The 26,809-nt window shown below is 37.3% G+C and overlaps 1 protein-coding gene across 3 annotated transcripts in view; it reads left to right on the plus strand.

Annotated features, from left to right (window-relative positions):
- The first annotated feature begins 2,080 nt into the window (after positions 1-2,080).
- Positions 2,081-26,809, plus strand: part of LOC141804828 (guanine nucleotide exchange factor VAV3-like) — a 76,581-nt gene continuing 51,852 nt past the window's right edge. For 2 of the 3 annotated variants that reach the window (XM_074689457.1, XM_074689459.1), the window contains exons 1-10: positions 2,081-2,430; positions 8,727-8,843; positions 19,466-19,524; positions 19,968-20,033; positions 20,540-20,657; positions 22,535-22,627; positions 22,836-22,904; positions 22,976-23,079; positions 23,435-23,534; positions 25,073-25,168. In XM_074689457.1, coding sequence (XP_074545558.1) covers positions 2,227-2,430; positions 8,727-8,843; positions 19,466-19,524; positions 19,968-20,033; positions 20,540-20,657; positions 22,535-22,627; positions 22,836-22,904; positions 22,976-23,079; positions 23,435-23,534; positions 25,073-25,168 — 1,026 coding nt within the window. In that variant the 5' untranslated portion in view covers positions 2,081-2,226. The remainder of the gene's footprint in view (positions 2,431-8,726; positions 8,844-19,465; positions 19,525-19,967; positions 20,034-20,539; positions 20,658-22,534; positions 22,628-22,835; positions 22,905-22,975; positions 23,080-23,434; positions 23,535-25,072; positions 25,169-26,809) is intronic. The other variant, XM_074689458.1, reaches the window with a different exon arrangement.

Consider the following 26,809-nt stretch of genomic DNA (forward strand, 5'->3'; position numbering starts at 1 on the left):
TGTGATACTTCGGTCATGGGAGACATTAGGGGCAGGGGCGTAGCTACAATTAGGCAAACACAGGCAGTTGCCTGGGGCCCCAAGATTCCTAGGGCCCCCCAAAGCATCTCTTAAAAACTGATTTATGAAGTTCTCTTCAATTGAAAGCATTTCTTTTTTTTCTAAATCTTACTTCACATGCTTCAAAATCCATCAAAAGGCTTAATCTTTAATGATGGTTTTGGGTACTCCCCCTCCGTTCTTATTCAATGGGTTATTCCATGTTACAACACATCTGAACATTTGATTCAGGAAGAAAGTGGAAAAAAAACACTTTTTTCCCCATTTTTTTCTTATTTTCATCCAAGTCGGAAATAAAAACAATGTTGCTCTGAGATCTGAGATAAACATATCAGACTTTTAGGATTTTAAGGACTTTATCTAGCCCAGGAAACAGAATAATTTTCTCTAAATCAAACTTTTTGAGTTGGTGATAAACATTATTGAACAAAATCTCTTTTTTGGATACATAACTCACTGGACAGGGGGTCAAATAAAAATACATTCACTTTAAAATAATAGTACCAAAAAGTATGCTAACTGTAAATATCACCTCTTTCAGTAGATTTTTTCCAGTTTTATGTTGTGCTTGATATTTACATATTTTTTCTTTACTAAATTGTTTTTTTCAATATTTACCTATTGTAATGTTTTTCACTTCATACTTTGTTTGTTCCTGTTACTCTGTAAATTCCCCACTGTGGGAAAAATAAGCTGTCAATTGACCATAAAAGATTTCAAACCCAGGACAAAGTGGACTAAATGATGGATTCACTTTTTTCAAAATCAAACTAAAGTTTGAAAAGAACTGAAAGTTTTAAAGAACTTGAGGAAATGCATTTAGTTGCGTTAAGTTACCATGTACAAGATTAGCACTGTCTCATGCCTTGATTCTCAGAAAGAGACAGTGGACCCAGGGAAGGCCAGTCTAGCTCTGAGAAAGATGAGTTACAAGGACATGGGGGGCCCCCATTGGCTGGGTTTGCCTTGGGCCCCCAAACGACTAAATACACCCCTGATTAGGGGCCATATGATAAGTTGAATATAGATTACTTTGTGGGTCTTTTTGCCTTTATTTACACAAACCATGCTATAGAATCTTAAATCTGAGAGCTGTAAAAGCTGTAGGGGGTAAAACTGGTGCCCTGAGGTTGTGTAAATCATTAAAAGAGCTCAGTTGAGACCTCAACGGGATGTGTTTCTTCACTCAGCAATTGCACTTTGATGCAAGAACACACTTCTTTCTGACACTTTGGATTGTATTTTTATCTGTGTGACTGGTTTCCCAGTTTAGCCAGCTCAGGATGTAAGGAAACATCTGGCTCCCTGACTCAGGGTGCAACAAGCTGGGATCCCTCAGCTTCCTTCCTGTGTTTATGTCATGGGTTTAATGACAGAGATGTACAGTGAATCCCAGCGCGACGGTTTCCTTCTGTCTGCCTCTGTTAGCCCCTCAGCTTCACAGCATATACACAACATAGAAACTCAGATTAAAGTCACCTGTCAGCTGTTTCTCTAATCCACATGGAATGTCAGCTGAGAGAGGAGGACTTGTAGGGAGAGGGATTAAGAAAACTTCTCTAATTTGTTGAGTTAACAGCTTCAGTTTTACTTTTCAGTTGGAAATTTGCTTGTTGCAGCCTCTCAAATGAGAAAAACCTCAAATTGTATCGTTCTGGTGTTGGTTTTCTGTCTTATTTGGATAGTTGAAGACATTTTTGTATCTAAAAACCTGCAAATCAACAGATGAAAGTATTACGGACAGGTTTATGGATAAAATTCAAGCGCAATGTGAAACCCACACCCTTCTGACTGGGTTGTGCAGGGCTTGTTTCTTTTTCTCTGCAGGATGGAAACTTGTAACAGAATAAAGAGGAAATATTATGCATATAAAAGAGATTTCGAGCGGGTAACGACCACCTCTGTGGAAACATCACAGAAGAAGGAAGGGGAAGTTTGCATGCGCAGAGGGGGGTTTCACGCAGCCTGCATGGCCCAGCTGTGCAGCTCTTAACGTGCAGCAGCTCCGTGCGTCCTCCAGAGGCGACGCACGAGTCCAGAGAGGCGAGCTGCCCGCGCGGAGAGCAGCTGTCATGCCGTAAAAACGGGCTCAAACACGGAGGGGACCGAGTTGTGACATTTCCCGCTACCTTGCAGTTGTGCAGTTTCCACCTCTCACCCAGAGACATGGAGTTTTGGAGGCAGTGCGCGATGTGGCTGATCAGCTGCAACGTGCTGCCCGCGAACCACCGAGTGACTGCGGACTCGGCGCAGGTGTTCGACCTGGCGCAAACCCTGCGGGACGGGGTGCTGCTGTGCCAGCTGCTCAACAACCTGAGGTCTCGCACCATCAACCTGAAAGAGATCAACCTCCGGCCGCAGATGTCACAGGTAGACCGGTTATTGCGCTGCTTTCAGGGGAACTTGTGGGTGGAATGCGCGCAGAGGAAGCGCTGAAAGAAAGTATTTAAACAGCTCTGTAGATATGAAACACTCTCACATCAGACGAGGCTGCTTCTGGGAAAGAAAGAAGACAAAAGTCTGCAGGAGATTTTGTTTTAAGATTTTACTAGAGCATCTCCTCACTTTCAGAAAAGAGATAACTTGTCGTTTCTTGCAGCTAAACCTTTGATCATGCTTCACAATCTGCAGAGCTACTCTCAATCTACTACTCAACTAATACTGCTACAGGAAGTCAGAAGGATCACTTTCCAAACATGCCATCTAACCTTGTTCTGATTCCTCTCTTTATGTGTCTATCCATAAAAAATAATAATAAAAAAACATCTCAAAGCAATTAAAACTCCCCTGATGCGCTGAGGGAACCTTTAATGTCCCTCAGCCTTTGAAACCTAAAGGGATGGTCAAAGCCTTGACCTCTCTTTACCCATAATTCTCTCCTCTGCCACTGGAGAGGCCTGATAAAAATCCTGTCTTTGATCCACCCATTAGCCAGGGAACTTTGTGCAGGAGCTCCTGGGGACTGAGTGTGTGTCAGCTGTGATTTGTGTCACTACGCCAAAAAGTCAGATACTGAAAGTAATTATTTTCTTCCTTCAATCAAGATTTGTTTTTTGCAAGTTGAAGCTCTTTTTAATGCATGGAAGTGTCTGAAATGTACATTTACATTTCTACGCTGACGATACTGTGATGTACAGTTTGGCGTTTGTTTCAGACCCAGTTTCTGAGCTCATCCCCAGCTTCAGCTTTCTTTTAATAATGCTATTCAAAATAGAATAAATAAATACAATTATTTAACTTATTTATTAAATAAATGAATATATAAATAAATAAATAAATGAAAATAAATAAATAAATGAAAATCAATAAATAAATAAATAAAAATAAACAAACACATAAATGAAAATAAACAAATCAATAAAAATAAACAAATAAATAAAAATAAACAAATACATAAATGAAAATAAATAAATACATAGATAAATAAAAATAAAAAATAAATATAAAATAACAAAGAAAAAAACTCCAAAAACAAACAAAACCCCCTAACCCCCCCCCCCCCCCCAAAAAAAAAAAAAAAAAAAAAAACTAGACAACAACAAAACAAAACAAAACAAAATAACAAAAGACAAAAAAAACCCAAAACAAATTAAAAGACCTAAATGTCAGACTGTATAAAATCAGGCCAGACTTAGACACTTCATGTGCCAGGTGTAAACAAGCTCCAGCAGGCCCCAGCATGTTTTGGGCCTGTCCATTTTTGATTCTCTTTCCAAAATATTAGGAGTACCAGTAAATCCATCATCTCTCACTGCCTTATTTGGTATCATGCCACTGGGTAAACATCTAAATACCTCTAAGAATATTAAGCTAACCTTCTGTACTTTGATGACCAGGTGCCTTATACTGTTTCGGTGGAAAGACCCTCTTCCTCCTTAATATCAGTGACACAGGCGCGGCCATTGGCTCTTGAAATTTTTTACAATCCCCGAAAAAATACTCAAGAACGGCGGCAGTCAATCATTGTTAAATGTGATGTACAGCCTAGTTTTTAACCTGTTATAACTAATGAAAATGAAACTTTTCAGAAAAAGAGGACTTGAATACAAGACAGCCAAATGATATCTTCAAATCACCACAACAATTAGACGTGAGACACATTTCTACCAGGTGTATTAATTTTTTAAAGTTTGACCACAGCCCATCTGGAATGACTGGGGAGATGGATTTTCTGGACCTATACTGCAGCCAGCCACCAGGGGGAGCAGTTTTTGTTTTGTTAGCTAGTGCTAATGTAGGATGACTGATTAACATAGCATAATATTTGTCCAGTAGGTGGGTTATTAGGTGGGACTTTCTTTGATAGTTTGTACATATGCTTTTCTATATACTTATTCTTTTTTTGTATATTGCAACACTTTCAACCAGAAAAGCACTCAGACCGACTTTAATGTTATACTCCCTTTCAGCAGACTGTCTGCTACACTTTGGTGTTAGTTGCAGGTTTGTGCGATAATTTGTTTCCTGACAGTGTTGAAAATGATGATGATCCAGTTCATATTTCATATTCCAGATCTTAGTATCCAGAAAGTTGCCAGGATCTGGATGGTACTTTAACATCTGTCAGAAATTATGGTGACCTTGTCTTGTATTGTTTTGCAATCCGACCATTTATTGTGGAGTTATATACACATATGGTGAAAACAGCCATATCTCACAATGATAAAGAATCCTTCAAAAAAAGTCCTGGATACAAACGGTGATCCGGATCACCTCCAAATTTTAATGACTTTTTCCTTATCCCATTTCGAACATTTCATTTCTCCAGACTGAGGTTAAACTGAAACTTTAAGGATCAAACTTTTAGAGAAAGTTCATCCCCTCATATATCTGCTAAGTTGCCTCTGTTTCTAAATCTAGCTTCCAGTCAAAGTCTCCTCTGTGGTCTGCTGAAGTATTTCTCTGAGTTTATTGCCTGGTCAAGTGCATTCCTTCTCATGGTCACAGCTCAGACCTAAAAAGTCCATCATGAAATATGCAAAGACTTAAAATTTTCTGTTAGTTACAGAAAACAAAGCTTTGCAGCTCAGTTGAGGCCACATCTAAAAATTAAAGCAGGACAGGCATCATTAGTCTGCAGACGCCTGCATCCTGCTCCGCGCTGAAACATTATTCAAAGCATCTTAAGAGCTGTGTTGTTTTGCTCCTCTTTGCATGACTCGTGCTGTTAAAATTGCAAACTGGTAGCCTCCCAAAAGCAAAATATGAATGTGTTTTCTGTCTGGATAAACATTGCTGCCATATTATTTTTTCAAAAACTCCCAGTTCTTCTTTCAGGATGATGGTTCTTGGGATGAACAAAAGGTGTTGTGGTGATAGCGTTGTGTTGTTTTGCTCCTTTCTGCATCATTGTGGTGTGAATAAACTGGCACTGCATGTGCAGAATTGATGCATCACCTGAGCAGATGTGCAAACCAGCAGAAATGCTCACATCTACCAGTACTATGATGAACTTTTTTATTAACTAGCCATACAGACGTCTGAGGTGCTTGAAAAACCTCTGCCTCTGTAATAAATCGGAGCCAGTGTCCGTATCCGTGCATCCATCTCCCAAACCGTGCTGTCGTGCCAGTTCTCTGACAGCGCGTGTCCACTCATCTTTTATGTTCTTGATGGACAGTGAAAGCAAACTGAAGGCACAGTGTTCAGAACAATAGCTAGCACTCGCCTGCAGCTGTAGGCCATCTGAGTTATGGTCCAGAGAGGCATGTATGTCAGCGGGCTGCAGATTGTTAAATGGCTCTTTTATTGTGCCCCGCTGACCCAAGATCTGAGGAAATGGAGGCAAGTGCACCAAGGTAATGGAGTGGACGGCATCGGAGGAAATGCATGTGGAAATGGGCAAGCACTCATGCATATTTTGTAAAATTAATTAATAGATTTTTTCTAATGCATCCAGGCTAAAATGCCACACTCCCATGAGTTTTTCTAAATATGACCTTTATTTCCAATTTACACTCAGAAAAGGTCCAAGGTATAATTTAAAAAAACAATTGTAAAAGTGTGCTAAATCATGGTAAGAGCACATCAACAAACTGGGATCTCTTGCAGCAATAAAATCAGCGTCTTTTTTCCTGTACTCCCTCCCAATTTAGTTTTTGCCATGAGATCAGCTCTCGTGTGATTGTGTCAGGACTTTCACTTCAAAGTTTTGCAACACTAGAAAAAAACCTCGAATCCAAAACACCTTGGTGCAGGGGTGTGCACAGACTGTTTGAAGGGCAGGGGCGAAAAGAGGAAAAAAAAATGCACACACAGCATGGGTTTCTGTCACCCAAGAGAGCAGTTTATCATATTCAACCACCCATAAGGGCATTACAGAGCAGTAAAGAGTGTTTTGATAACCAGGAGGGTACTTTGTGACACAGTTTGGCTCCTAAGAGGAAACTTTAGCGTGTTTTTGCTCCCAAGAGACACTTCAGCGTGTATTCTTCAACAGAGGGCCCCCCTCTGTGCACACCACTGCCTCAAGTTGGAGTTTTAAGTTGGAGTCAACCATTTCTCAAAGTTTAAAATGAATAAGTTGAAAAGTATGTGTGTAGCTTCAGTCTTTTTTTTTTTTTGCAAAATACATAATTAATTAGTTTAAATATTATGTTAACTAATGTAAAGATAAAAGACAGGTCCATGGAATGATGTCTAATCTGAAGGGATCCATGGTCTAAAAGAGGTATACTATGCTATGCTACGCTATGCTATACTATACTATATAATGCTATGCTATGTCATGCTATACTGTACTATGTGATACTTAACAAAATGATAAAATACGAAACAACACTACGCTACACTATACTATGCTATACTATGCTATGTTATGCTATACTGTACTATACACTATACTATGCTATGCTACATTATGCTATACTGTACTATACTATGTATTACTATACAATGTGATACTATGCTATTCTAAACTACACTATACTATACTATGCTATGCGATGCTTTCCACTACCATACTTTACTTTACAATATGATACTATGCTACGCTATACTATGCTATGCTATGCTATGCTATCATATACTTTACTATACTATGCCGTATGATACTATATAATACTATACTATGCTATACTATGCTAAGCTATACTGTACTGTACTATGCTATGCTATGCTTTGCTATCCTATACTTTACCATACTATGCTATGCTTAACTATGCTACACTATACTATGCCATGCTATGCGATGCTATCCACTACCATACTTTACTATACAATATGATACTATGCTTTACTATACTATGCTATGCTATGCTATCCTATACTTTACTATACTATGCTATGCAATACTATACAATATGATACTATGCTATACTATGCTATGCTAAGCTAAGCTTTACTGTACTATGCTATGCTATGCTATACTGTACTATACTATACTATGCTATGCTATGCTATCCTATACAATATATCAAAAACATTTCACATTTTATGGTAAAAAGAAGAGTAAACGATATTTCACTTTTTTATTATTGAGGATCTACAGAGTTTAGTCTTCAAAACACCATTTTCATCTCTCAACAACAATACATAAAATTATGCTCCAAGAACAATATTTCATTAAACTCCCGCCAAAATATTATAAACATGAAAAATATCAGGAATTACGTCATGGCCAGTGGCTTTGGCCACGTAGGCTGCTATTGTTGAATTTAACAGAAATTTATCAATATAGATTTGAATGCTGGTATGAAGTCACATGACCTGGTACTTGACTCATCCCCCTTGAAGTTTTTCCTAAAATAAAAAGTACAGATACTTTATGTAGCCTGATGGAAATCTGTATCTCCCAGGATACAGAAACCGTTTGGGTGAATTGAGAGCTTGGATGTGACGGTAAAAGTGAAGTTTATAAATTAAAGGAAGTCAGAATCATTTCTTCACTGCCACAGGAAACACTTGAAGCATGTTTTCTTAAAAGAGAGATCCTGTTTGGTGATAACGCTTTAAACCATGAAGCCCACTCTGCAGAGTTCACCCTCTGGATCATGGGACAGAAAGTGAACATGCACCAAAGCACCCGTTGGGGTGTTACGCTGCCGTGTTCATGCACTTCCTCCACAGACACACGGGGCCCCAGGGGGAGGCTGAGTGATTACAGGCGTCTCCATGATGAGCTGACGTGATAAAAAGCCGCCTATCTGTTCTCGAGAATCTCTCCACAGCTCTGTTTGTACTGTTAATGATGAATGCACTTCATAGTTGAGTCATCACGTACTTGTTTACCCAGAGTGAGCTGTGTGTTTGAGTTTCTCTCTGCCATTAGAGATGAATTTTTACTACAAGTGGACTCGGTCGTGTTAAAATTTGTTGAGCTGGAGACAAAATTCCTTTAATGAAGTCACACCAGAAGAATATGTGTGAAATTTCTAGTTTGTGCTCTCATTTTCTGACAGTGACTCAAATCCAGATCCTGATCCATGTCGCCCCCTAATGGAGAACACTCTCATTGGTCGGAAGCAGAGTTTGTTGATGTTAAAGCAGCACGTAACACTGCCAACTCTTAGATTCACTGGCTGCATCTTTAATTCAAAGGTAGAAAACTGTCGATAATCGCCAACATATGTGGCGGTCTTTGTGTCATTTCCTGAAACAGATCCATGTAGATTTTCTATTTTAACATGATTCTTCAAAATATTTACAACCACCATCATCTTTTTCAGTTCCTGTGCTTGAAGAACATACGAACATTCCTGACGTCCTGCTGCGACGTGTTCGGGATGAAGAAGAGCGACTTATTCGAAGCCTTTGATCTCTTTGACGTCCGAGACTTTGGAAAGGTAACAACTTCATCCATTACACCCTGTAACATCCTGTGTTATCACATATGAAGTTATTCTCCTACAAAAGCATGGATAGTGCCTGTTTGGATTTTAATAACAAGAAAATCACATCATGGTGCTTTAAAATAGAAAGTCAGCAATTACATGCCAAAAGTTGCTGATCTTTGATGTCCTTGGTTTAAAGCTTAAAGTTTTTGTGTTGTGTGAAATCTGGGTTAAAGAGGGGGTATCCTGCTCAGTATTTGAAACATGACTTTAAAAAAAACAATGCTGGATTTTCAGATTGAACCTGTGCAGATTATTTAACCCTTGTAGAAATCCACAAATCTGTTTGTTACCTGCAAAACGTGGTCCATTTTAGAAGTAGCACAAGATCTCCACAAGATCTTCACAAGGTTGCAATGAGATCTCCACAAAATCTGCATTAGATTTCAGCAGGATCCCGACAAAATCTGCACAAAAATTTAACGAGATCTTTACAAGAACTGCACAAGATTTTGACGAGATCTCCACAAGATTTGCATGAGCTTTCAACAGGATCTCCATAATCTGCATTAGGGTTTAAAAAGATCTTCACAAAATCTGCACAAGATGTGAATGAGATCTTCACAAGGTCTGCACAGTATCTGCACAAGATCTACAAAAGATTTCAACAAGATTTCTGCAAGAGCTGTGTAAGATTTTAGCGAGATCTCCTTAAATGTTGCATGAGATTTCAAGGAGAACTTCACAAGATCTTTATTACATTTCAACAAGATCTCCACAAGATCTGCACAAGAATTTAATGGGGTCTGCACAAGATTTTTTCATGAAATTTTAATGAGATCTTAACAAGGTTTCAACAAGATCTACACAAGATCTGAATGAGATGTTAACGAAATCTTCACAAGATCTGCACAAGATCTGCACGAGATCTGCACAAGATCTTTAAAAAGTTTAAACAAGATCCCCACAAAATCTGTATGAGAAATCAAGAGATCTCTCAAAATTTTGATGAGATTTCAATGAGAATTTCATAAGATCTTCATTAGATTTCAAAAATATCACCACAAGGTCTGCACAAGAATTTGTTGAGGTCTGCACAAGATCTGCATGATGTTTTAACAAGGTCTTCACTGGGCTTGCTGAACTGATGAGGTCTTCACACAGGGATCTACTGAGTTCATGACATATCCGAGAGAAGCTGGCCTTAAACATCAAGTATCTTTCCCAGCAGGCCTCCGATGGCTGGCCAATCAGGGGGAAGGGGGTTTGTGGAGCGAGAAGCCTTAAAGAGACAGCAGCTAGAATGAAGCATTTCATACGGAGGCTGAAATAAGAGTTTTCTAAACTAGCTGGGTGAAAAAATATAGATTTTTTTATGAGGTGTACATCATGTAAAGCTGTTACAGGGTGACCATTGGGACAGAATAACCCCCACAGACAGCACAATACCCCCTCTTTAAGTATTGAAGAGTCCTCTGAACAGTTTGTACTTCGTTACCTCCCAAAGCAAACTAGAAATCTTTTCAGTGTTGAGTCAACAGCCATCACTGCCTCTATTTCCTTGTCTTTGCATTTTTTCCCTGCACTTCTGGAGGGTTTGGCCGTCTGCTTTTTACTGCTGTGTTATTGTGGGAGCTGGTTTAGTGTGTGTGTGTGCACAGTGTTACCAGGTCAGTGGGTTTGTAGTGTGCTCTTTTATAACTACAAGGCTCCTCACTCGCTCGCAGCAAAGGAGCCTGATTTAACTCTGCAGAAGAAAGCACACTCACTCTGACCATCCTTAGTCCAACATTTCCCCAGCTCAGAGCCAGAGTTTGTCCCAGAAGATGTAGATTTAGAGAATTTAGTTGGTAAATGTTGTATTAAACAGATTAATTTTGAGTCCCTTATGCAATATTTTCTCAGTCTAAAATGTTTATTTTGTGTTCTCCAGGTATAAAGCATCAAAAAATGCACGACTAGAATGAAACCCCACCTCCTTGCAGAGAACAGACAGTAATCATTGGTCCCATGGATTGCATATGCAGCTTTGCGTGCAGTTTCCCACACAGGCTCTCCTTTCTTTCCCTCCTCTGCGTTCAGTTCGAAAGAAGCTTCCAGTTAATCTGGCTGCTGATAATCCCATAGGGGAGGTGCTGCCTGCAAATATGTACGCTCCATCCCGCCCGGGCTGCATAATCTCAGTCATGTTCAAGGGATGTCTGTGGAGCAAACAAGCTTCCTGAGGGGGAAGATTGCGCTGCATCATTAAAGCGTCTGCAGGTTCAGCCTCTGGGACGGGCCCAGGAAGGGTCAGGAAGTCAAACAAGAAATATTCAATCTCTTCCGTATTTCCCAGAAAACATCCCAAAGAGAACATCTCAAATCTTAGCCAGTGTAATCCACTTGGTTTGAGTTGTGCCAAAAACTGGTTTAGTCCACTGAATATCTAATGAGGGCTCTCTAACCTACATTCACCGCTGAGTTACTACAGGCGTCGTCCTGAAGCCACAAGGTGGGTATGAAACATGCTGATGGTCAGAGAGATGAAGAAGTGTTTGAGAGTCTTTTCTGGGTGTTTTTGCCTTTATGGATGGGACAGCTGAAGAGGAACTGGAGAGGGGGATGGCTTTCATAAGAGCCAATTTGTCACAGCTCACCTGGTTTTGAGTCATGAAGAAGCCACAAAACTTTGTCTTCAGTATAAAAAAAAAACGTTTCAAATTGTAAACATAGTAAAAAAAATCTAATGAATATTTATCTAACAAGAAGATTTTTTGTGTTCAAAAAATGCTACGTTTGATGTCTCAAATTTATATTTAATGAATAAAAAACTAAAAAAAACTAAAAAAAAGGGGAAATATAAATTTCAAAAATTTGCTTAATTTATGGATGCATTTTTTTAAACAATTTAAGTTAAAAAAATGTGCAAAAATTCCCCAAATGTCGAAATTTTAAAAAGCCAAAATTTCAAGAATTTGCAAAGGAGTAATTTAAAAAGAATGTGCCAAATTAAAAAAAATGGTTAGAGTTTAAGAAATTTGCATTTTTTAAAAAAGAATGTAAATTAGAATAATCAAAAGAAATAAACTTGCAAAATCTTAAAAAAAAAAAAAAAATCTAAATTTGAAAAATCTCAAAAAACAGTAATTAAAAAAATGTAAAAAGTAAAAAAAAGTTGCAAAAATCTCAAAATACTGAATTTCAAAAAATGTAAAAAGTTGAATTTTTTTTTGCAAAAATCTCAAAAAATTGAAAGCTTGCAAAAGGTTGTGCATATTTAGATAAGCAAAATATTATCCCATGATTTAGTTTATTGTTAGTGTCTTTAATCATCAATAGTCTTTGTAAGAAAAATACAAATTCTTTATTTTAATAATTTATTTTTTTTTAAAGCTTCAAGGAGCCACTGCGAAGGAGTCAAAGAGCCACATGAGGCTCCAGAGCCACAGGTTGAAGACCCTTGCACTAGGGGCTGCTTTGACAAAGACCGAAGCCTCTAGAGCCACCATACTAGTGGTTCCCGAAGTTGGGGTCACAAAACAGTTGCACAATTCAACAGTTGTAAAAATATAAATTAATATAGAGGTTAAATTCTTTGTTGAAGACTTCTGAGATAACTGAGCCAGGAGGAAACAGCAATACACTCACCGGCCACTTTATTAGGCACACCTGTCCAACTGCTCGTTAACACAAATTTCTAATCAGGCAGTCACATGGCAGCAACTCGCTGGACTGAGTATTTCCGAAACTGCTGATCTACTGGGATTTTAACCCACAACCATCTCTAGGGTTTACAGAGAATGGTCCCAAAAAGAGAAAATATCCAGTGAGCAGCAGTTCTGTGGGACAAAATGCCTTGTTGATGCCAGAGGTCAGAGGAGAATGGACAGACTGGTTGGAGCTGATAGAAAGACAACAGTAACTCAAATAACCACTGGTTACAACCGAGGTCTGCAGAAGAGCATCTCTGAACACACAACACGTCCAACCTTGAGGCAGATGGGCTACAGCAGCAGAAGACCACACCGGGTGACCCTCCTGTCAGCTAAGAACAGGAAACTGAGGCTACAATTCACACAGCAACACCAAAACTGGACAATAGAAGATTGGAAAAACATTGCCTGGTCTGATGAGTCTGGATTTCCCTGTACTCAAATGTCCTCCACAGTCCCCAGATCTCAATCCAATAGAGCACCTTTGGGATGTGGTGGAACCAGGTACATGAAGGTGTGTCTAATAAAGTGGCTGGTGAGTGTATATTATTATCATATATGATCCTAAGTAGATAAATAAACAAATAAATGAAACGTCACGCCCCCTCTGAGAGAAAGTCAGTGTCCCAGTTAAAGGACCCGGAGCTTAAAAAGTCCAGGCACGCCCCTGTTTTTGTCTGCAGGGTGAATGTGAAAGTGCAGCCAGAAGCCTGTTAGCTTTGCCTAGCATGTAGACAGAAGCAAAGAGCCAAACTATTTCTGTCAGGGAGTTGCAAATTACATCCGTCCTCATCAGTAACAGAAAGAAAACTTTGTGTTTGATCTTCTGCGTTGGAGAAAAGTCACACACCTCATAAATCCAGATTAGCTCTGTGATAAACACAGCTCTTCTCTCCTCTGTGTGTTTGAGGTTTTCAGAAAGAGACGTCTAAAAGTGTCCGCCGGTATAATTAAGGAGAGTCACACTTGCTTTTTTTATGATTTAAGAGACAATGTTTCAGTTTTTCTTCTGTTTGGCTCCTCTTCTACGTTGCTGCGGGGAGTTTTTGTAACGGGGCCACACTCGCCACAGTGGTTGGACTTCAGCTCAGCTTGTGGCTTCGCTTCTCAAGTCACATGTGGCTGAAACTGAGTGTCTGATCATCACAGGAGTCAGGTGTGAGAAAAACAAGTCCTCAGGGGAGTCTAGAAGATTTGCAATTCTTTAAGAGTATTTTTTTATTTCAGTTTAATTACAGGGTTTCCCCCTCTTTCTTAGAAAATTCACACTTTACATTTTCTTCTGAAGATCGTCTTCCCACTAAGAACCACTCCTCTTTAAAGTGATACTCCAAGCTTTAAATGGCTTTAGCTGTTTCCATAAGCTGTGATGTATGAGTTGAAGTGAAAGTCTTCTTTTTGCTAAATACCACAGAAATCAACTCATTCATATAATAAAAAGCAGAGCTGAAAGTTTGAGTTTCAGGACTCAAAATGATCTTTTTCAGTTATCCTGTGATATCACAGCTACAGCACGCTGCTAATAAGTGAAATCATCTCACTTCAGGGGCCTCTGATGGGTTTTGTGACAGGAAAGAAAAACATTTCAGCTCCTGTAAATAACATCTGAAGATACTTTTGAAGTATAAAGATGCAGCTCTAACAAGTCACATGAACACCTGTTCATCAGACCAAGCCACAGCACTCGTTCACACAGGAAGAGGAGACAGGGCGCAGATAGACAGGCTGTTTTATCTTCACCCATCTACTATCGCTTTAAAGTCTGCCTGTGTTACCCAATCCTGAGGTGAGAGTCAGCTTTAAAGGAGCTGCATTAGCAACGTCTTCCTAATACAAACGTGAAATCTCTCCCCCACCTCACACAAATCTGCTCACTAGACCAGAGGTTGGCAGCCTTTACTTTCATAGGAGCCATTTTTCCTCAGCTCACCTGGATTCAAGTCCCTCAGTAGCCACAAAATCTACTTCATCTTCACAATATAGACTATACAGTGTATAAAATTCTATATATATATGGGTTAAATTAAGTGAAAATCTAAACAAGAAGTTTTTTTTTAATTTATGAAATTGTACATAACGTCTTTTTAATTTTAAAAAAATTGCAAAAAACAAAAATTTCAAAAGTTAAAAAAATATAATTAAAATTTTTATAAATGTTTATATTTTTTTAAAGTTTCATTTTTGAAATAAAAAAAAAATTCAAAAATTTCAAAAATAGAAATTTAAAAATTTTGCCAAAGTTTCAAAGAAATTCAAAATAAAAAATACAAAAAATGTTCCAATTTCAAAATTGTCAAGTTTCATTTTTTAAATCCAAAAAATGTAAAAAAAAATCAAATAATTTGCATAATTAAAAAAAGATAAAACAAAAAAAAGTAAAAAAAGTAGAAACAATTACAAATTTGCTAAAAAAAAAAATCTTGTTACATTAAAAAAATATAATCCAAAAAAAATGAAAATTGAAAAAAAAAGAAAAAATTAAACCTTTTTTTTAAACTCAAAATTTTGCAAAATTTTAGAAATAAGTGAAATTCTGCAAATGCAAATTTTTCAAACCAATACTTGAATTTGATGACATTCAATTATCAGGTTGCTTAATTCATTATATTTGGTTGTTCGCTAATGTCTTGCAGCATATTAAGCCCTTATTTATCAATCTGGCTCATTGGTTTTTATATGAATTCATCAACACAGAATTAAAATCAGTATTTTCTTCCAGATTAGTCTTTTTGTAGATGTAGTTATCTTCCCAGGGCTGTAAAACTTGAGGTTATCCACAGGTGCATGGAAAGTTGGTGGGCTGTTGATGTTGTAGGAGGTGAAGTAGAGCGGTGGCAGGCTTTATTGACAGATGGGATGAAGATTTAGTTCAACTAATTGTTAACACAGGATTTTATTTAAAGTCAGAGTCTTTAATCATTCATACCCTCTGTAGGAAAAATTCCGTTTTTTATTTCTATAATATTTTTTTCAAAGCTACAAGGAGCCACTGCAAAGGAGTGATGCTCAAGAGCCACAGGTTAAAGACCCTTGCACTAGACTTTGTGAATAATCAGCACACGTCTGTCCTCAAACTGCTCAGTACAGTGAATATTCACACGTCTGCTCAGTGATAACACTTTATCACTCTGGATCAAACTGATGTCCGGTCGAAGGATTACTCCAGATCAGTTTTACTTCCAGCTCTCCACAGTCATTTGTGGTTGCAGACACATAAATGCGCATCTAATGTAGGATTATGGCACACAGGGGGAAAATCCTGGCTCTAATTCTGATGGTAAACATCCATTCTGAAGCTTAAAGATAAGTATGTCTGCATCAGAATAAAATGCATACATTCACAGGGAGAAACATGGTCATGTCATTAACCCTCTGGTGCATCGTGGTGACTGCAGTGAACAGCTGTTAAATGTCATTTTCTCCAAATGCAATGGCCTCTGTGGTGGAACTGCATACCAGCCCATCTGTAATATATATATATATCTATATACTTATTATTATTATTATTATTATTATTATTATTATTATTATTATTATTATTGAATATTTTGCTAAACATAAAAAAATATTCATGGAATTACAAAAAACCCACAATTTATTTTTACATTAAATTCAAACTGTTTATTGTTAATAATAATAATAATAATAATAATAATAATAATAATAATAATAATAATAACAATAATAATAATAATAATAACAATAATAATAATAATATGCATAAGAGAGTTGAAGCCATTGTTCACTTTCCTTTTCTCTTCAGCACTCTGACACCCCACCACACACACTCAAACACACTCACACAAAAACGGCCTGATGCAAAGGTGTGAGTGTCTGGGGTTTTGTGACCATTTCCTGTGACCCATGCTCGCTTTTCTCTGTCACTCCGTCTGCTCGCTGTCTGCTCACAGGTTATCCATCAGTATCTGTTTCAGGAGAATTTGCACAACAATAGAACAAGATGAGTTCAGTTTCCTCAGATTCCTCTATAGTAAAGCTAATGCTGAAAATGATTATTGATAGTAGCTGTTTTTGCTCTTGCACACAGAAGAGGATCAACATTTTTTTGAAAGGTTAGACCTTTAAAGAAAATGTTGTCTTTTATATTCCTATTTTTTTTTCCTGAAATCAGAAAAGGAATTCAAATTCCAACTCTTAATTAATAACCCACCTCCTGAGAACTATATGGAATTTTCATGGGAATCCCCTTCAACATTGAACAGACCATATTTGAATATAGCACCGCTGCATCAACAAAAAGCTCTATTTGTATTGTGAAGGTATCATAATAAAGGAAACACTTGTTGGAGTTTTTCTGAAGTTTCTCAGAAATCCCCCTGACTGCTGTGGTCACCTTAACTTCAATGAACAAACTTCTGTCGAACAAGAATTGAATCAGTATGACTGTGGTTGAAACTTAGCATATTGCTAAAGCTTGTGTATATTTTGAGTTTAGGAAGCTGTGTTGACTGTTAGAAGTGTATTTGAGGTTGTTATTTTTTCTCCTGCTGTACCATTCATTTTCAATTAGTTTGACATTTTTAGCTAGTTAAACCAATGTTTTGAGTTGATTGTTTATTATTATTTTTTTATCACCAGCTCCAGAGTCAAACCTCACACCACTTTCTTAACACTAAGTTAAATAAAAATATATTGAATTAGTAATAATATTATTTGTTAATGATTTATTTATCTTTTAAAATGATGTTTTTACCACCAGCTTATGTTGTATGTTAGCACTCACTTAGAATAAGTTATATCCGTGATGCTAACGAGCTTGTTGTGTATGTGTTAGCTCTCACTTTAAATGAGCTATGTCCCTGATGCTTATTAGCTATTTGTGTATAAGTTAGCTCTCACTTTGAATGAGTTACGCCCCTGATGCTTGTTGTGCCACAATGCTTATTGTGTGTATGTGTTAGCTCCCTCTGCCCTTAGAAATAGTTCTGTTTTTGATGCTAACAAGCTTGTTGTGTCTATGTGCCCTCCCACTTTGAATGAGTTTCATCCTCGATGCTAACTTGTTGCAGATGTGTAATCTTTCTCTACACTTAGTAAGAGTTATTTCCCTGATGCTAACTTACTCGTTGCTTCATGTTACCCCCCTCTACACTAAGATTGAGTAAATTCCAGATGCTAACTAACTAGCTTGTTGCAGATATGTAATCTTTCTCTACACTTAGTAAGAGTTATTTCCCTGATGCTAACTTACTCGTTGCTTCATGTTACCCCCCTCTACACTAAGATTGAGTAAATTCCAGATGCTAACTAACTAGCTTGTTGTGGATATGTTAGTACTTACTTAGGATGAGTTATGTCCCTGATGCTGGCTAACTGGTTGCTTATATATTAGCTGAGTCTACACTTAGAATGAGAAATTTCCCAGATGCTAACCAGCTTGTATAGCTTGAATATGCTAGTTCCCACTTTAAATGAGTGATGACCCTGATGCTTACTAGCTTGTTGTGTATGTGTTAGCGCCCTCTGTAGTTAGAATAAGTAATGTTTCTGATGCCAACTGGCTTATTGTGTATATGTGACCACCCACTTTGAATGTGTTATGCCCTTGTTGCTAGCTAGCTTCTTGTGCATATATGTAACCTTCCTCTACCCTTAGTATGCCTAATTTATTTCTCTGATGCTAACCAACGTGTTGTGAATATCCTAACTCCCACTTTGAATAAGTTATGACCCTGATGCTAATTAGCTTGTTGTGTATGTGTTTGCTTCCTCTGTTCTTAGAATTAGTTATGTTTTTGATGCTAACTAGCTTATTGTGTATATGTGACCTCCCACTTTGAACAAGTTATGCCTGTGTTGCTTTCCAGCTTGTTGCATATATATGAGCTTCCTCTACACTTAGCCTTAATTATTTTCCTGATGCTAACTTGTTGCTTTAATGTTAGCTCCCTTTACACTTGAAATTAGTAGGTTACCTGATGCTAACTTGATTGTTGTACATATGTTAGCTTCCACTTTGAATGAGTTACATCCTTGATGCTAACTAGCTTGTTGCATATATGTAAGCTTCCTCTACACTTAGTATGAGTTATTTCCCTGATGCTAACTAACTGGTTGCTTATTTGATAGCTTCATCTACGCTTAAAATGAGTAATTTCCTAGATGCTAACCAGCTTGTAAAGCTTGAATATGCTAGCTCCCACTTAGGATGAGTTATGACCTTGATGCTAACTAGCTTATTGTGTATATGTGCCCTCCCACTTTGAGTGAGCTGCATCCTTGATGTTAGCTAGCTTGTTGCATACAAATAATCTTCCTTTACACTTGGTATAAATAATTTCCCTGATGCTAACGTATTGCTAATATGTCAGCTCTCTCTACACATAAAATGAGCAGTTTCCCTGATGCTAACAAGATTGTTGTGAGTATGTTAGCGCCCACTTAGAATGAGTTATGCCCCTGATGCTAACTAGCTTGTGTATGTGTTAGCTCCCTCTGACACTTTAAAAGGGCTGCTAAATTATTGCTAAGCTAGCTTGTTAGCTGTGTTTCAGTGTTTATGAAGGATAGTTATTCAGCTGTTGCTTTCAACTTGCAGATTTTGACTTTATTAGGCAGCTAAATTAATCATTAATTCAATTTTTGAACACTGTGATAATTATTTTTTTTTATCTTTCACCATCTTTGTTGTAAAAATATGAATTTAAACCGTCTGTTTTGATCATACCCATGTGGGAAATTTAGCCTTCAGACCCCAGAGTGTCTCCTCCAGTTTAGGAAACAATAAAGCTGTGCTTGAATGTTGAAGTATTACTATTTATATCTCAGAATTTGTTTATTCTTGTAGAGCTCCAGCGAACGCAGTGTCATCATGGAAACTCTCAAACTCTATTTTCTCTTTACGTCATCTTTTCATCCTCTGTCTTTAATCCTCATTTCAAAATCTTCAGTATTAACATTTTTATTGTTTTTCTCCAGGTTATGGAAACTCTTTCCAAGCTTTCGTACACAACAACCGCACAGCAAGGAGGATTCAAGTGAGTGATGCAATGCAACAAACAAACAAAAATAAAAACAGTTATGAGGCTTGATGAAGTTGTTAAAGGTGTAAATATGCTAATGTGTTTGGAGAAGGTGTCCTGTAATCTTGCAGCCTCTGTGCACTCTGAAGTTAGCGTCCCAGTGCTGACACTGCAGCCACACGACCACATCTCACCCACTTACTCCCAGTTTCACTCGATGTTTTTCTTTATTACCAGAAATGAGAAACACAAAGCTTAAAGGAGGGATTATATCAAAAAGATAGAAAAACATTAGACAAAATCAAAATATTGAGACCAATTTGTTCTTTTTACGCCACACTCGAGCACACTAAGCTGTTTTTTGAATATATTTTAATACATTAAGTCCCTCCTAATAACAGAGTGTTTTCCTCTACTGAAAACTTGAGCCTCACGCTGCTTTTTTCTGTCATTTCCAGGCCGTTCCCGACTGAGGAAAGCCTGAAAGACGAGGACATTTACAATAATCTGGAAGACTTGATTGAGTACGTATTTCTGCTCCTCTCTGCGGGGCCATTACCCGTGTTGATACAGCGTGATTATTTCTGCTCATCATCCCTGCTCTCCAGGGGTCTGACACCCACGTGTTTTGGTAAAAAGGCTTGGCTCTGTTTCTGTCTTACTGTCAGAGGGAACAAATGAGTAATTCTGCATGTTTCTGTTTTTTTTGCTCACAAACCACCCACATCGAGCTTCAGTCCGTGAGCCGTCAATGGCTTGATTGGTAAATGAGAAGGATGAGGATGTTTGAGAAGACATCATATGATATTATTTTCACGTCACACTACAGTTTCAGATCCAGTTTAATTTGATTTGTAAATTCAACTCTTGGAAAGCATTTCTTTTTCAGATAAATGCAGGGATTAGAAACTAAGTGACACCTTTAGGGATAAGAAAACACAACCCTAGTTTTTCGTGGATTTCTGCAGAAGTTTTATTACAACAGACGACTGTTTCATTAATGTGTCTGCTCGTGGTCTTTGTGTTTTAGTCAGAACGCCCTGGAGGATGAGGACGACTTGTACGCAGCAGTTTATGGGCTGGAGGAAGAAAACGCAGGTGGAGAGATTTACGAAGACCTCATGAGGACTGAGCAGCAGCCCCCACTGGTACACACACATAAACACACATAAAGACACATTTATTAACATACTGTACACTCACCGTTAGACAGAATTCTTTAAAAAGTTTTCTCCTCCTAAATTATTCCAACAAAAATCCTCTCCTGTTGCCAAACACAGGGAGTTTTAACTTTAGAGTCTCTGAACTTATAAAAAGGTCAAAAATGACTTCCTACTCACTTCAATCAAGTTTTATTGTTCTCAGAGATCTGTGACACAATGTTTACTGAATGTAACAGGCAGACGCCAAATATAATGTCATGAGAATGAGACGGAGTGGAAAAAAAAAAACAGAATTGTTAAGATTAAAATGCAACAGATAAGAGTAGAATAGAAAAGGCTAGAAGGGATAAGAATGAACATTGGAATACAGAATAAAACAAAGACAACAAGAAAGAAACAGGAGAGGAAATGAATTAAATAGAACAGAATGGAATAGAAAAGTAAATAATCTTATTGAATGAAACAAATTTGAACTGAAAATGAGAGATAAGTATTCACTGAAAAATGATAGAATACAGCAAAAAATAATCTAATACAAAAAAAAGAAAATATATAAGAGAATGAAACAAATTGGAATAGAAGAATAGAATAAAATAGAATAGAATAATAAAGAATAGAATAGAATGGTTTGAATAGAATCAGAAAAAAACAAAACAAATGGGGACAGGATAGAATAGTCTGGCATGCAATATAAATGCATATGATATGATATAATATAATATAATATAATATAATAGAATAGAATAGAATAGAATAGAATAGAATAGAATAGAATAGAATAGAATAGAATAGAATAGAACACAACAAATTAGAAAAGAGTGACCCTAATTGGATACAATGTGAGGAGACAGAATCTAATAGAGAAAAAATAATTGTAATTAAAATAGAAAAGAATAGAATAGAACAGATAAAAAAAGAAGAGAAGAAAGGAAAAGGTAAAAGAAAAGGAAAGGAAACAAAAAGGAAAGAAAAAGAAAGGAAACAAAAAGGAAAGGAAAGCAAACAAAAAGGAAAGGAAAGGAAAGGAAACAAAAAGGAAAGGAAAGGAAAGGAAAGGAAAGGAAAGGAAACAAAAAGGGAAGGAAAGGAAAGGAAACAAAAAGGAAAGAAAAGGAAAGGAAACAAAAAGGAAAGGAAAGGAAAGGAAACAAAAAGGAAAGAAAAGGAAATGAAACAAAAAGGAAAGGAAAGGAAACAAAAAGGAAAGGAAAGGAAACAAAAAGGAAAGAAAAGGAAATGAAACAAAAAGGAAAAGAAACGAAAGGAAACAAAAAGGAAAGGAAACAAAAAAGAAATGAAAGGAAAGGAAAGGAAAGGAAAGGAAAGGAAAGAAAAGGAAAGGAAAGGAAAGGAAAGGAAAGGAAAGGAAAGGAAAGGAAAGGAAAGGAAAGAAAAAGGAAAGGAAATGAAAGAAAAAAGGAAAGGGAAGGAAACAAAAAAAGGAAAGGAAAGGAAAGGAAAGGAAATGAAAGGAAAGGAAAAAGCAAAGGGAATGAAACAAAAAAAGGAAAGGAAAGGAGAGGAAACAAAAAAGGAAAGAGTGAAACTTATTAAAATGGAACAGAATGAAAAAAATAGAATAGAATAGCAACAAAAAGAATGAATGGAATAAAGTTGAATGGAACTGAATCTTTTTTTGACACCAAACAGTAATCAGCTTTCCGGTCAGCTACGTCCTGTGGATCATAAAATATCTCCATGTCCAGCAGCAGATTCACACCTGATTAAAAAATTTGAAAAGTCAAAACTTTAAGTTGTATTCTTCCATAATTATTTATGTTTAAAATTCTGAAAATTATGAAAAAGTTTGTGTTCTGGGTCAGCTCTCCACACTGACTCACAGAGGTTGTGTGTATTTCCAGAAGCAGGCAGAGGTTGATGTTCGGAGCTGCTGCCTCACTGAGATCAAACAGACGGAGGAGAAGTACACGGAGACCCTGGAGTCCATCGAGAAGGTACTAAATCTAAACTTTGAAAAGATTTGAGGGAATTTTTAGGGAAATTCTTGGTTATAAGTTTCATTATTTTCCGTCAGGGTATTTTCGTTGTCTGATCTGACATCTGCTGTGGCGTGTTTCAGTATGACTGAACCCAATCTGCATTAACGTGTATAGTTTATGTAATATAAACTGCTCACTTGTTTTATTTCTCTTCCTCTGTCAGTATTTCCTGAATCCACTGAAGAATTTTTTCTCTCCGGCTGAAATCGACAAAGTTTTTCTCAACATCCCTGTAAGTCTGTCTCTTATCTGACACGAAAAGCTCATCCTCCTTCAGATCCTGATGTCTTCTCTCGTCTGCAGGACCTGGTTAAAGTTCACAAGAGCCTGATGGTTGACCTGCAGGACTCCATCTTAAACAAAAATGCCTTAAACCTTTATCAAATTTTCATCGACTACAAAGACAGGTATTTATTTACACCCAGAGACACTTTGCCGTCAATGTTGTGCTGCATTTAAGGGAGAAAGAATCACTCAGCTCTGGTGAAAGTCAGAGTTGAAGTGAAAGCACTTTGCTGAGGAGATAAAGAATATGACTGATACCCTCAGTCATATCGTGTGGTGTAGATCGCTGGCGTGCAGCTGCGTCTGTATCAAACAGATATCACTCGATATCACCTCCACCGAGAGCCACATGATTGCGACACGTTATGAGTAACACTTTTCAGTTTAGTGTCACTTTCTCTCCCTCTGAAAACACACACACACACACACACACACACTCTGCTCTCTTCTCCAAACTGTCCTGTCTCTGACTTGCAGACTGCTCATTTATGGGATTTACTGCAGCAGAGTGGAGATCGCCATCGCTGTGTTGGACCTCATCTGCAAAGAGAAAGAGGACGTGCGTCTGAAGCTGGAGGTGTGTTACCTGAGGAGGAGATTCATTGTTATAGCAGCCTCTAGTGTTGGTTTCATGCATCACACAAACATTGTTTCATCTATTTAGATTTACGGCATGCTCCTTTAACCCTTAACAATCAATCTGCATTTTCCAGTCCCTGTGTTTCATTTCACTTCATGTTTGTCTGTTAGTTTTCTCTATTTTTATTGTGGTTTTCATTTTAATTGTGTTTTTAATTATCTATAAAGTGACCCTGAGTACCCAGATAGATGCTTTTAAATAAAATTGTTAAACTTATTATTAAATACAGAAAATTAATGGCTATAAACATGATTTTTGCAATCACATCTCCTCTTTGTCCTCAGGGGTAGAATAATTCAGAAGCTCTCAGACTCAGCTCTTAGTCAGTGTTTAGCACTGATTATTGAATGTTTTAAAGGTTGAATGATATTGTGGACATTGATCTTTTAAGCATGGTAAGCTGTGGCTACATTATTTTAGATGAGAAAAAAACAAACACAAAATTTCACTTCTTTTGACACTAGGTGGCAGCATTTTCCTCAAAAAAAAACTTGAAGCACTTTGTCGCACCAAGGTTTTCCCTTCAGTCTAAGGCCTTGCTTTCATCTGCTTAATGAAATTGTAAAGTCATAAAAATTTTAAAAAGAATTATAATAAATATAAAATGAATAATAGCAATAAATTATTATTATTATTATTATTATTATTATTATTATTATTATTATTATTATTATTATTATTATTATTATTTAAAAAAATAATAATAAACTTGATTTTTTTTGTACTTTTCCAAATGCAATGTTACAAAATGATGTAAAAAATTGAACAAACAGTAAAATAAATGAAAGAGAAAAAATAAAAGAGGAATAAAAGAGAAATGTGAAAATAGAAGAAGAAAATATATTACATAAAAGGCTAAAAACCAACAACAAATAAAGGAAAGGAAAACATCAGAAGAATAAAAACAATTAAAACATTAAAACAGATTAAAATGACAAAAGATAGATTTTAAGATCCTGCCTATGTTCTTTGAAAAAAAAAAAAGTTAAAGGTGTGATATAAAAAAGCAGCATTTTAATGATTCAAACAGGCTCAGCTAGAATCTCCATTTAAAGCATATGGATAAAATTGTGTCTTTATAGAGAGTTAAAAGAGGACAGAAAGTCAGCCGTTCCGATCTCCTCAGGCAGGAGTGCAGTAGTGGAAAGAAACAGCGCTCTTGGACATGTTGAAAAGACAATATGAAAGTTTAACTCCTCAGATTTTATCTGCAAAAAGACTCATCGATCTGTTATATCTGGTTTAAAATCTACCGCCAATCAAATCTTAATGTGCAAATCATAGCGCCTGCTCTACACTAGGCTCTATGGGGTAAGTGGAAATGAACAGGAAACAAACACACATGAGATTTTGGTCCTTAGATACACCTAAATATCACAGTTTTCTTAAAAAAAAGCAGGACTTAGTTCATATTTAAATCAACGCCATGCAGCTCACACAGTTTTAAATATTCAGTCTGTGTCGTGTCGTTCCAGGAGTGCTCAAAGAGAGCCAACTACGGGAAGTTCACACTGAGAGACCTGCTGGTTGTTCCCATGCAGAGAGTCCTAAAGTACCATCTACTTCTTCAGGTGAGTCTGAGAATTGATTGGTTTTACTTTTCAATGCACTTTATTATCTAAGAGGCCGACTTCAGGCATGCTCAAAGCATGGACTGTATACAGAATGAACTTACCATTGGACAGTTTTAAAGCCAAAATAATAACAAAAATAACTTTTTTTCTCTCTTTCAAGAGTCTAATCCTATCTTGGCTCTCCCTTCCAACATATTTTACTATTTCCTGAAAAAACTACACAAGAACAGCAGCTGTTAATCACAGTTAAAACCCTGTTTTTTGTTTTCATGTTTTTTTTTCCCAGTAATTTCTTCATATCCCCTAAGCATACCGATATAAGAAACTTTTTCTGAGGTGCTTTTATTTTTAAAGTTTGACCACAGCCCATCTGAAATGTCTGGGGACACAGAGTTTTTGACCTATGCTGCTGCCAGCCACCAGGGGGGGCAGTTTTTCTGGCGACCTGACCCTTTTTTTACAGTCTATGGCCCAAAGTCATCTTGCAATACATTAATAATGTCACAGAAATGATTCTTTAAATGAACAAATTTATCATGATGTGAAAATGTGGGAGCTCAAAAAACACAACAGAAGACACAAAACCAGATTAAAGCTGCATCCCTTTCTGGTCCTCTTAGTGCTACAACAGTTGATACCATGTATTATTTCCTCTGCTGAGTCACATGACCAGCTGCATGGAACTCCCAATCAGTGTGTGACATCATCACGGAACTGCTGCAGCAGAGGAAGGATTAAAATTCACAAAAGTTTAGAATCAACTCGTCATAAAGGCCAGACTCTTGACCTAATCTGTGTAAAAATAAGATATTCTCGTAGGAAATTTTGTCAGGAATCCATTCATGTCATTTTTAAAGCTGTACGAGTTTTACTTTTTTGTCTAGGGGCCCAAATGTAGCAGCCTGTGTGAGGTGGAGGCTCCAAACCCATGTATTTTAATGGAGGCAGCTGAGAGGGCTACATTGGGGAATTTGAAGGCTCGCCATATGAAAACTGAGTCCAAAGTTACATCTTCCTTAACTTTTGTAGAGCAGGGTCTAGTCTGTCATCTCAGTGATTTTGGAGATAATTTTTGCAGATAGGGTGAAAATGCAGCGAAATTTTATTTTGAAAGGCAAATTGCCGGCTTCCTGTGTGAGATAGAGCCATGGTGACTGTACCTTTTTTTGTGCGTCTCAGTGAGACGAACATTTTGACATTGGTTTCATCTCTGTATAACATTCCTACTGGCAGCTAGGGCTGTATAAGTGTGCCTAGGTGGCACTAGAGAGCAAATTATGGGATGTTGGAGGTTAAGTTTGGTATCTTATTGAATTTTTTGGTGATTGCGAGGTGTGTGCCAATTTTGGAGAGTTTTTGAGCATGTTTAGGGGGTTAAATTAGAGCTCAAGGACTGGACGGAATAATAAAGAGACGCAGCAGGAACAATAGTGCCCTCGGCCTTCGGGCGAGGACCGTAATTAAAGTTAGGAAATAAAGCAGAAAAGACTAAAAAGGGCTAAAATGCTGGTTGAATGTCAAAATAGTCTGAATAGGAAAAACAAGCCTGATAGAATCCAGATGCTGATGCTGCCATAAAAACATCCTGGCATATTTTCCTCATATCGCCCCCTAATGGAGAAGATGTTTCTTGGTCAG

This window comes from Halichoeres trimaculatus, unplaced genomic scaffold (genome assembly GCF_033239565.1).
Source record: "Halichoeres trimaculatus isolate MK-OKI-2021-1 unplaced genomic scaffold, fHalTri1.1 fHalTri1_scaffold_15, whole genome shotgun sequence".
Taxonomy (NCBI): Eukaryota; Metazoa; Chordata; class Actinopteri; order Labriformes; family Labridae; genus Halichoeres; species Halichoeres trimaculatus.